This window comes from Zonotrichia leucophrys, chromosome 9 (assembly GCF_028769735.1).
Source record: "Zonotrichia leucophrys gambelii isolate GWCS_2022_RI chromosome 9, RI_Zleu_2.0, whole genome shotgun sequence".
In the NCBI taxonomy this organism is placed as follows: domain Eukaryota; kingdom Metazoa; phylum Chordata; class Aves; order Passeriformes; family Passerellidae; genus Zonotrichia; species Zonotrichia leucophrys.
This window is the reverse complement of record NC_088179.1, coordinates 16,046,526-16,059,064: the sequence shown is the minus strand read 5'-3', so window position 1 is coordinate 16,059,064 and position 12,539 is coordinate 16,046,526. Positions and strand designations below refer to the sequence as shown.

Sequence of the window (12,539 nt, the reverse complement as noted above, 5' to 3'; positions counted from 1 at the left end):
GACATCTGAAAGTTGTTGGTTAGAAGAAAGATGGGGTGGGAGGAGGGACATTACAGAATGGGAGATAAGCTATGGATATAATATCAATCTGAAGAGAGGGGAGCAGCAGACAGCACCTACTACTGAGGTAACAGACAAACAGATGCTGGCTCCTTCCTGAAACCCTGAAATAGCAGCTTTTGGAGGCTGCATAAGAGTGCACCTCCTAAACTCATGGCAGGTCAGAGAAAGGAGTTCTGACCATTAACAGGAAAGTGAGGGCATTTAGAACAGCCTGAAGAGCAATGAGGAATAATACTTATCTCTGAAAATACTAGCACGTAGAAAAGAAAAGGAAGCATTTATACCATCTCCTTATCTCTCTGCAGCAAATTTTCAAGAAGAACAAAATGTAGCCATACCATCATTGTTATTAAAGACCTTGGCTAGAATAAGAAGCAGGAATTTTATTTTCTTCTGCTTTTCCTTTGACACTTCACTAAGTTCTCCTGCTACAAAGTTAAGTACACATGAATGCCTGCCATGGCAAAAACAATAAGAACAGTTCATGATTTTGGTTTGTCTTTGTAGAACAGTGGTATACAATATTTTCTTACTAAAACATTTTGATGAACTTTTATGATTAATGTTTATTTAAAGCATTTTGTTAGCATTTTAACAGACACAAATTTTACTGTCCTCACAATAACAGAATTAACCATACTTACACAGCTATAACTACACAATCAGGTCATTGACCAGCATCTGAGATCAACAAAACAATGTACTGCCATATTCTTATACAAGCTTGAACATATTATGTTTTGTCTTTCCCAGTACAGAACATTTATTGTTCTATATGTAGCTTAAGTAGTATTGTCATTTTAGACAGTTACTGTAAAAATCCCAAACATTTATACTTACAGTTCCAGGCCTTGTGAAGTCAATGTTGTGTGTTACAGATTGTTTCAAATGATTGCTAAACAAGCAAGCACAAACATTTTGAATATATTCTGGTGTAATCTAAAAATTAGGAAACAAAATGAGAACAGGATTACATAAAACTTACACTCTCTACCAGACAAGTGTTTCTATATTAAAGGCTGTTTGTTTGGGTTTTTTTTAAAAGTAAGAAATCACACACCTGAGGCTCACTGACACAAGCACAAGGTATATACTGCAACTACCATTCTGTACAGAAATTTAAAAACTGTAAATTCTCTTTATCTGGGAATGGTTATGCTATTCACAAGACTAGTGCTAAACACTTTCAGAGGGTCTAGGAGAAAACCAAATTTTTTCACACCTCTTTTTGCATACAGATTTTTGTGAATCAAAAGGTTCAAAATCAAATCAATTTAAAAAAAGACACAGTTTTGAGCCTGAAACAACGCTGACATGTTGTTTACCTAAGGAGTAGAACTTACACAACTGTCTTGTAGAGCATAGAGAATAAATATGAATTACACAGTACAGAACTTTATTTTTCAATGTAAAATATCTCAGTGGGTTTAGTCGTTTTGTTTTGGGAAATCTACAGTTCAACAGAACAGCTTAATTTTAGGAGAGTTAATACCTTCCCCAAAAGAGAGATGAGAAGACCGAGATTATAGAAATTCAACTGGGGACACTTCCCAGACCTTCAGCAGCATAATGAACCCCTTCAAATTCAGAACGCTGTAAGTTCAATATCACTTTATTCAGTACCCAGCTGCACCTTGGATTCAGAACTGCCAGAATCCAGGATCCCTAACGGAAGAGCACCCTCAGCTGGACACACCTGGGAAGCACCAAAGGAGTGCCCCGCTCAAGGCTCACAAAGGAACTGAACGACATCCGCGACAGAAGAGAGCCAGCGTCCGGCTCCCGACCACGGAGGGGAATTGGATATCGCTGGAGGGCACGGAGGTGTAAATGAATGACTGTGATTTTATTGTTGAGCAGATACCTTCCCTAATCTGCTGTAAAGCATAATCCACCCAAAAGCAAATTCTACCCTGCAGTAATAGCAGCAGTGATCCCAGAGCAGAGTAACAAACCATATGGTGTTCATGCTGATGACAGGAGGAAGGTACATATTGACTTGTCAGCAGGCTGCCCAGGAAATGCCAGGTCATTCTCCCTGCTAACAATTCACAGTTCCTTTAAAAGCACCTAGAGGCCACTAACATCTACCATAAGAATAACCTTCAGGTTACACAGAATTCATGCTTCCAGAGGAGCACAACACTTGAAAAAGACAATCAACTTCATACAAAAAATACTCCTAAGAAAGTTGTACCTTCTCCACTTACATACATGTGGCTCATTTCACATGATGAATAACTCATTCACTATCTCCCTGTTCCCTTTATCAATTAAATTAATATTTCCTCACCAAAATTTTGGATAAGAAGATTGTTTCCACTACCATGGAATTTAAAACAGACCTGACTGAATTTTTAAATACACAACAATTGTTGATGGGCTGGACTGCAATCAGTAATCACCAAAATGCCCTCTAATACCTGCTGCTGCCAAAGCTCAAAAGAGGACTTGCACAAGAGATCTGAGATGTCTTGTGAGATGGTGATAATTTTTTCAAGATTTCTGAGCCAGCACAATTCAACCCACTTTTTGCATTTCTTTTATCCTCCTTCACCAGAGCAATGGGAGAACAGCTCACCCAAAGTGCTGTGCTTCATTAGTAAAGCTCTAACAGAAATGCTCATAACTATGAAGCTTAATTCACTCTTTGGTCTCCATTTTCTGGGGGGTGTGGAATCAAGTGCACATCTGGGTCATCTCTTACCATCTTGCCAGTGACTGTGGCCTCCAAAGAATCCACCAGCTCTGCAGTGACTTCAAGGAGACCACGGTAGTCCATCTGCAGCTTGCGCAGTCGTTTCAGGTTGGTCATGTACCTGTGCTCACGCTTCACTAACTGCTGATGAAGGTGTTGCATCATTTCTGTCAAGAGAATAATAAAAAAAGAAATAGCATCACCTATTCAAACAGAAGGACAAAAGAACCCACAAGCCTTTTTACTGCTCTGAAGGGACAACCTCAATTTCTGAGGTGTGGAATTTGCCTACAAGGATAATTCCATGCCTCTAGCAAGATTCCATTTCATTGCAACACCTACCAGTATTTATTAAGCCTTAATTGTCCAAAGAACCAACTGCTTCACAGTTACAGTAGCAACACAACTATAAGGCAGTAAACATCACTGAACACATTTGTGAAGAGGATGATCCATTACTCAGTGGTTAATGGTAAACTCTATAGCTTATTTTTAATATCCTAAGTTTCTGAAAATTTGTTTTTCATTTCTATCTGAATAATAAAAAAGTTACATTTCTGATACGTTTTGCTCCTTTGGGTTCAATTCCTTTCGAGATAAAAGCAAACTGAGTACCAGAATGTGTGTACTCCACCCCAGTCTCAGACCTAGCCAAGCCAGTGTTCTGCATGGGACTGGGCACTGAACCTGGAGCTGCGGCCCACAGTGCAGATTTCTGTGACCAGACAAAACCATGAAGGGAGGCACAATAATTCTGTTGTTACAGCTGATGCTGTGTATTTTGCTAGAACATTATGTTTTAAATTAGTTTGCTGAGAAGCCAGTACTGCTTTAGTGCTGTGAAAGTGGCATCGGGCCCATCTGCAAATACAATATTTACCATAGGAGGTTTTGTTAAACAGTGGGAAGGAACCAGCTAGACTGTGGAGTTTCAGACAAAAGTAGGATTCCCTCTCACAGATTGAGAATCTTTCTGGGTTTAAGTGAACTGTTCTAAACAGCCCAATATGACACAGTTTATCTCACTGATGAACGACAAGGCACAGATCCTTTTCAAATCCAGCAAAATGCACTTAAAAAACTCCCAGACCAATTAAAAAACCACCACTAGAACAGTAACATTAAGCAATCCTGCTAAGCTTTTTACAATTCTGTAAGCTGTTACACTAATCTTAATTTCAATCAATATTAACTTAAAAATTAGTAGAGTTAAGATGACTTCCAAAGACAACCAAATTATTCAGCCTTGATGATAATAATTCAACTTTGATTTTGTTTTTATTTCACAGCCATTACTGTTAAACTGCTACCACAGCTTTAATATGATACAGCTTCAAAACAAGAACATTTTCTAAACCAAAAAAAAGATTCTGAGAGCAACCACTGCACAAAACTAGCTACTCCAGCACTTTATTCTGTTGCCTAGATGACCAAATGGGAATATATTTTTATTTAACTGTGACATAACACATTCAATTTGTAAATTTCCAATGGATGTATCTAGAGCGTGACTTTCACTCAGAGGAAAATTGGAAGCACCAAATCACAAAGCATAAACCTTCTCAGAGTTTGCTTACTTTTCATAGCCCAGTGGGTAAAATTTCCAGTGATGAAAATATGTGTTCCAACTACAGTCAGCAGGAAAAAACTACATAACCGAAACTCAATGCAGCTCATGAACACTAGTCTTGGAAATTCAGAAACAGGGTCCAATTTTACCTCTTGGCTGTTAAATGCAGGGATTGTCAATAGTAAACTGAGAGAAGGGTGTCAGAAAGGAATCACAAAGTCTTGGCATCTCTTGCAATTTTGTATCACTATCTTCTCACACATAAGTAATTTAACTGAAAAGAGGAAAGCCTTTCATGACAGCTTCTCCTGCTGAAGAGCAGGAAGCTCTCATCACTGTACAACAGCAAGCAGCTGTTCCAAGTTCAGACAGCTGTGGAAGAGCTGGTCCTGTGCTGCCCCATTCCCTCATTGCACTCCTGCCATACCCCTCTAACAGCATTCATTTAGACAAATCAGGGAGCTACCAGCCCAGGTAAAAATTAGTATTAAATTCCTTGTTTAAAATGTTAAATCATTATCATTCCAGTCCAGATTTGGTAAAAGAAAATGGTACCTTTCAGAGGCATTTCAGCTGACATTTATGTCATCTTGCAGCAGTGATCCAACTGCACCATTACAGGAATCAGAGTAACACTGTGGCTTCTCTCTTTCCCAGACACAACTCCCAGTACTGACAAATGCTTTGTACATATGATAAGCTTATCAAGGAGGAAGAAAAAGCTCTGGACCAAACACCGGAAACATTATTCATATGTCGATGAAAAGAGGCAAAAATACAGCACAGAAGACTTAACTTCCTGGTGGAGGAAGATACAAGGTACAGTAAAGCTTGTGACTCTGCCAAATGAAGATGCTGGCACTGGCGGTCAACTACTGCATGTTTCTACCAGAATTCCTGCCTGCTCTCTCATGTGTGTAATTGTCAAGTCTTCTAACTCCACTTCCTAGAAGCAGCCAAGAGTTACACATATGCATTAATTCCATGATAATCTTTTTTCTCAAAGTGACAGATTCCTTTACACTTACCTACACTGAAACACTTGTTTCCTGAACTTGTGCTTGCTCTGTCTCTTTCTGTCTAATCTCAGCCCACCTTCACATACTTGTCCAGCAGCACTGACTCCAGCCAGCTGAGTTCCTGCACACAGCAAAGCAGAGCTCTGAGCAGAGGAGCTGCAGGTCTCAGAAGCTGCTGTTGGACACTGGATCTTGCTCTTAGGACAAGCAGGAGTCTCCTTCTTGCTTAAAAATTACTACCCTTACTCTAAACTGACATTTTTCCACATAAATAGTCAGGCTTTAGCAAATCCTCACAGACAGGTAGGTCACACTCCACCTTCTCTAGTGCAGGAGCCTGACACACTTCCACCATTCTCCCCCCACCCAAAACGGTGCAAGAGTGGCTGTGAACTCATCCACAGGTTTGTAGTGAGGCAGTGAAGGGAACAGCAGCTGAACACACTTCCAAATACCTCATCCCCTCAGCTCCTGTTAGCAGAGAGGCCACAAAGAAGGTCTGAAGCTCTCTGTGCAAGATGCCAACCATTCTGCAATTTTTTCCTTTCCAGCCAAACTGAAAACATATGGGAGAACTGTAAGTTAAGCACAACTGCCACACAAATAGCTTTGGAAGTCATACAGGAACTGAAATTTTTTAGCAAATGGTTAAGAAGCCAGGTAAAGGCTGGTAAAGGCCAGGTAAAGTTTACTGTAGCAGGTAAAGCAGGCAAGGTAAACACTATGAACACTTCAGGCCACTCTCAAAAGCATTTACACCACCCCACCCAAACTTGAAGTATTTCAGCATGTCAGACTGATGACTGGCAACTATTTAAAAAAGGTCTTTTCAGGATTCTGCCATACTGCTCTTCATTCATGTGCTGCCTATAGATTTCCTTTGCATTTCCCCTTCACTGATAAAGTAAATATTCTCCAGCAGCAAGTAAGTGCTGTGGATCCCATGTGATGTGAGCAGGATACTGCAAAAATAACCTCTTGGAACCAAAACCTTCATATGAGACAGTCCTCAAGTAACCTTTATGAAAAATCCAGACTGATTCTACCTCCAAGGCACATAACAGATCTACAAATTCAGGCTGACCTGCATGAATTGAATTCCATGACAGTCCCTGCACAAATCACAGAACCTGCCCAAATTAAAACTAATTAGGGCCCAAATAAGTCAGGTACAATTGGGTAGTTATTTCTTTTTAATAATAGCATGGGATTATTGCCTTCAGGAAAGTTCTCCACAAGGAAGAAGTGTAACTTCTGGAAAATAAAAATCCAAGAGGCCTTTCTATTATTCAGTAAAAGTCTAATGCAACAACACAAAGCACAAAACAACAAAGAAAACACATGGAACTCACACTGGGAGAATACCTAACTTTCTGCCTAATTCAATCTACAAAAAGTAAATCTTCAGGTTAAACCTACAGATAAAATAAGAGGAAAAGTAATTTTAAGAATCCAACTGGTCTCATGTAAATCCCTAACTAGAAAGTATATGCAGAAAGTCAAGTGAAAAAAATCAGTGAAAGGTAGTTGGAAATCCTAAATTCTGTTTATTGAACTGATTTTTGAAAGGCACATGTTTCAAGTGTTACGAGCATCTAACAGGATTCTGAGCTGAAATTTTTATTTCTAAAGGACCACAAGTCACACACAGGCACATTATTGTGTGTATAAGCAGCTCACCTCAAAATGCAACACATCAGCCAACCACATTTAAATGAACACATTCTTATTCAGGATATACTAATATGCATTATTTTAGGAGGTGCTATTTAAACAAAATGAGTAAATAGGAACAAAAATCAACTTTGTCTAAGATCATCAGACAGTTATCAAAACAACTGAATGAGACATAAAACCTGGAAGCAAGGGAAAGGAATCTGAGGCAACTTACCTTCACCAGAACTAGAAAAGGAAAGCTAGTATGCACTTTGTATGGAGTTCTCCACTTGTTTTTACATGTTTCAGAACAGAACAGATGTTTAATACAAATCCCACTACTAGGTCCTTTCCCATTTCTAGTCCATACTTATTGATACTTATTGACTGCTTGAACCTTACTGAGCTTGGAAAGGTATAAAGAGCCATCACCAAAGCTGGAACCTGGACTTCCAAGGACTTTCTGCTGTGCATCACTGGTTTCCCCACCCCTGCAGGTAAATCTCCCACTACCTTCACAGCCCCTGACAATTTTACAGAACATCCTTACCACAGCCCAGTACTTACCTTTGTTGCACTGTCCACTCTCCTTCTGTTGCACGAGTAAAAGCAGATCAGGAAAATGTGCACCTTTTCAGTGTTTGTTCCAGAGACTCAGAATGAGAACCTGAACCAAGCCAGGTATTCCTACTATCCCAGAAAACTGGAAGTGCCTGATGCTCTACAGAATACATAAATCAACAATAAATACATAAAAATCTCATAAGTGCACAACTTGCAATGTTGCTTGGGGACTTGAGATCCTTTGCTGACCTATGAATTATGAAATAATTTGCCCTGGATAATTTGCTCCAAATAAAAGCCCTGGAAAACTTTCAGGTAGTCTCTGAAATTGCTAATTTAAAAGACTAACAGCTTTAGAAATGCTGAGAAAGAAGCCAGGTCAGGTTGGTGCCTTTGGGCATCCTGTATTTATACATGGAAACAAAGAATGATCACATAATAAGCATGGAGGTTCATATGGGTCTGGACATGGTCTTTATATGACCTTTTCAAAAGTTTGTTTTTGAATGTGGAATATAAACATTTCCTGTCATAAAAACACTGAACTGCAATGTTACTGCAATTCTGCAATAAATCTTATCAGCACACTCTTGCAATAAATTATACTGTCTCTTTACAATATTTCTGATTATCTGCAAAGTGTTTTCTTAGAAGGATACAAATATAGTGAGAAGCCGAGGAGTCTGTCTGCCTTTGAGAGCCAGAGACAGGAACGTTTCCAATCTTGTCCTTAAATCCAGTGTCCAAGAATCCTTGAAAAGAAAAACAAAGAATGACAGTTGTTCACCAAATATGTACACTCTGCAGAAAGTACTGCTTGAATCACAGCAACTTCCCACAAGGCAAAACAAGGCAGCCAACACCGGATTTAAGATTTTCCCTTCACTGTTACTGATGTGAATGTGTTTGCTCAGTCCCCATGAAAGCATACAGAAGTCAGAGGGGAGCTGAGTATTATTCCTAGATAAGAGTTCTAGAAACACAATGTATCTTTATTTAAAGTACAAAACTGTCACATAGTGTTGGCAGCTTATATACACACACAGCAACTGCCCTGAAAGTAAAAGCACCTTTAAAGAACAAGCAACTTCAGAAAAGGATAAAAAAATATTTTCACATGTATTGAATAGAGTACAAAATTCGTAATTTTGCACTGCTCAGCTTTCATCCTTTGCTCCTAACAAGATCTGGGAATTGTAAGTTTTGTCAATAATTACTGCAAGCATCATGACATGACACTGGTGGGTACAATGTTTCTAAAATAAGGATTTGGAGAAAAACAGCCAATGCAGAAAAAACAGCCCAGCAGAACAGAATCAGAGCATTAATTGGAATGCTGTCCTCTGCCTGACGTAGAGTCTCATACTGACAAGGAAATAACAGTTAAGGGAAAAAGTCAAACTGCACCTAGGAATCCACCAAATACTCAGGCCTTCTATTTCAAGCCTACAGTGAAGCTGGTTTCTGCTTGAGGAAAAGCCAGCCAACGAAAAAACTTGTCTTCCAACAAGTACCAGGAGCTCCCTAAATTTACTGCTGTATATGCATATGCTGTAAGCTGTTCTCACAGCTCAGATGTGCCCTTATTTCACCATGCTGGAGAGTGTACAGAATTTACTTGTTGCATTTACCAACTCAGTATCCAGACAGTGGTGTACCACAGGACACTGTATATTACCAAAGAAACCTTGTCTCCTGCTGAGAGGAGTGCATATGATTTTTCAAGATGTATTACACAAACTATCAGGAACTCCAGCTATATAAAGCATCAGATGCCTGAGAAAAATATATGCCATAAGAACTCTGCTTTGTAAACTAGTGACTCACTGCTGCTCGTTCTCAAACATAAAACAATCTGTGTTTCAACACTAACATGGAATGAGTTGAACAATTCCCACAAGAAAATATGAGTGTGGACTAAGAGCTTGGGCCTGGGTTACTCAGAATAAACCTGAGGATCTCATCTTAGATAACGCATTTTAAAAAAATGCTGCTAAGTACAATTAAAAAAGAGTAGTCATATTCCATCTCTGAGGTCAACCATCTATCTCATTATTTATAGCCAGTCCCAAAGGAAAATGGCAGGATATGCCTTTTTTGGCGTTAAACTGGAGCTCCTCATCAGCTGGTACATCCAAAGTCAGCCCTAGGGCAAGTATCACTTAAGCTTTGATTTGGTATCAAAAGCAGGGTGGCAGCAATGCAGGCTGAAGACATCTCCTGGCACAGAGTGGCCGCCCACAGCTGCTCAGCCAGGTCAGCACAACTGGCCACATGGTCAGGGAAGCATTCAGAGCAAATAATTCTAAAAAATACCAAAACATGCTTTACAAACAAATTTGTGTAGGTATGTCAGTGTAAGTCACCACAAAACCATCTCTGACACACAGACACTTACCTGGAAAAGTTCTTTAAAGGAAGGATGTACCATGGGGTTTGGAACAAATGGCAAAGCATAGAAGGGAAGAAACTCTGTAGTCTGGCTCAGTGCAGCTCCTTTTGTTTCCAGGTATGCTTTGAAATAAGAAATCCTTTCATCAAGTTCAGCTTTGTCCTAGGAAATAAAGCAGCATTTTTAATTTAGACAACTACCATTCTAAATGCACTGTAAAGCTGGCAAATTAAAGAAGAGACCCAAGTATATTAATACCAAATTTGAAATTCCAGTATATTTGTTATTTAAAGACCAATATTCATTTAACTAGAGAACATACTGCATGTTTTCACCAGTCATAAAGGAAAATGTAAATTAATGCTGTTATTTCTCTCATACAGGTCCAAAGAAGGAAGAGACATACAATTGCTTTTTGCATGTAAATTGCTCCTGTTCACTTCAGGCTAGACTTTTAAAGAAAAATGCCATTGCTACACTCAGGGCAGAGAGAAAACATACTTTAGACATGCTTTTTTTTTAGTGGTAAGTGCAGAAACAAAAAAATCCACTTGCACAGCAGTGGGAAGTGGAGCTGGCACACAGAACAGAACAAAAGCTCCTTAGAGGCTGGAAAACAGACTGCAGGCATCCAAATACTCCTGTAGCAGCTGACAGGTGAAGGCCAGGAGCTATTAAGCCCTGGCTGATCTGGCTGAATCTAGGCTACTTAAATGTCTCTTCATCATAAAAGCCCCACGTAACAGAGATTTTGCTTTATAACATCTTGGGATTTGTATTTCCCAGCATGATATATTGAGCTGGTCAAAACTGAGCTTTGCCATTTAATCAGAAATTATTGTATTTCAACTCACAGCTCCAGTCCAAACTCCAAGTAAAATAAATGTTTTAAGAATCTGCTATGATCTACAATTACAAGTGTGAAAGTATTGCCATTTTGGTATTTTCTGAGTTGAAATACTTCAGGAACTTTGGGATAAGGACAGCTCCAACTTCCATCTCTGTACTTCACAATACAAAGGATCTGGCAGAACTAAAATGCAAACTGTGGCCAAAACTGGATACATATTCTTGGAATAATTCTTAGAAAATATCCCATCCTCATCCACACTAAAGACAAATAAATGAAGTAAAATAAACAACAGCAATCTGAGGTTTGAATTGCGAACTAAACTTACAGGCTTTCCCATAGTTTGTTTCAAGAGGAAGGTGGCAAAGTAGATGTGGAGATAGAACTCCAGGTTCTGAGCAGCTGGATCACTGCTATGGAGTGAAGACAAAATATGCTCCTCCCAGAGCTGGAAGAAAACTTTCTGATCACCATCTTCAAATGCTGTAAGCATTTCTTCCTGTGAAAGGGAAAGGCATCAAATGAAAATCCAAACACAGAAGAGACACATATTCTTAGCAGCAGGTTAGTGAATGAAGAATTCCAGTGCCATCTGAACAATTCAAATTAAAAGTTTTATTCACAAATGTCCCACCATTCAATGACCACTCAAATATTCTTTCTTCACTTATCTTTAGTAACTTTGAGAGCCTAAATCAACCATCAATACAAGAAGCAAAGCCCACATTTTCAAGCATATCAGTAAAAACTTAAAGTAGTGTAAATCAAAACTAATGCCTTGAGTTCAAAATTACTGCAGTTGTGAAAAAAAAAAAAATAACCCCAACTCCAAACTTGAAGGTTCCTGTGCTGGAAGAAGACTAACAGGAGATTTCTTCAAATAATCAAGAATCTGTTCAGACATTTCACTGTTGTAATAACTCACAGGGTGGATAGTGACCTCTGTTTTGACTATTACTCAAAGTAAGTGCAAATGATGCATCACCTGAACAGGCAATGAATCTTCTGAGGAAACATCTGCTGGTTTAGGTAGTGGCTTCCCTTTTATTTTACATTCCTTTTTAAATACTTTCACTGTTTCTTGAAATCCAGCAAAATCCAAATACTGCAAGATAAAAACATAGAGGAACAACATTTGTGAGATGATTATTGCTTCAGTAAATGATTAATCCTTTTTAAGTGATTTATGCTTCAATGAATGGCCCATGAAATGCCAAAGTTTCTCTGCAGGATGGTTCACAAATGCCAAAGACTGCAAAGTGATAAACCAAAAACTGGTAGCTCGTGGCAGGAAAACACCATCTCTCCATTTCCTCCTGCATCCTAGAGACAACTGAGTACACCATCTCTCAAAGAATGATGTCTCTTGGTTTAGCCAGTAATTTCATTCAGTCAAAGAAGAAAATTTATTGCTGCATTTAATGGACATTGAGCCTCTTGAACTGAGAGAGCATGACAGAAGTCAGCACAATTTCAGAGTGTAGCAACACTCAGCCAGATAAATAACTCCAGAATTTAGGCCTCAATTACAATGCCTGGCTCTGAATGCAAACACTGAGAATCTTGCCTTGCAAGAATCATAAAAAAGAAAAAAAGAAAAGAAATTAGGAGAGAAAACCAACCTCTTTCACTAGTCCAAGTAACTCAGCCTCATATGCTAAAACATCACCCATTGCTAAGGGCTGCTGCTACTTCTCATCGCTGATAAAGCTGGAAAATGGCAAAGA

General features: G+C 39.0%; 1 protein-coding gene across 2 annotated transcripts in view; it reads right to left on the bottom strand.

Annotated features, from left to right (window-relative positions):
* Positions 1-12,539, bottom strand: part of ARMC9 (armadillo repeat containing 9) — a 57,339-nt gene that overhangs the window by 44,171 nt on the left and 629 nt on the right. For both annotated transcript variants that reach the window (XM_064721074.1, XM_064721075.1), the window contains exons 2-9: positions 12,435-12,522; positions 11,798-11,917; positions 11,141-11,311; positions 9,969-10,124; positions 8,230-8,322; positions 7,574-7,598; positions 2,771-2,928; positions 904-1,002 (exon numbers count right to left, since the gene is read on the bottom strand). In XM_064721074.1, coding sequence (XP_064577144.1) covers positions 904-1,002; positions 2,771-2,928; positions 7,574-7,598; positions 8,230-8,322; positions 9,969-10,124; positions 11,141-11,311; positions 11,798-11,917; positions 12,435-12,485 — 873 coding nt within the window. In that variant the 5' untranslated portion in view covers positions 12,486-12,522. The remainder of the gene's footprint in view (positions 1-903; positions 1,003-2,770; positions 2,929-7,573; positions 7,599-8,229; positions 8,323-9,968; positions 10,125-11,140; positions 11,312-11,797; positions 11,918-12,434; positions 12,523-12,539) is intronic.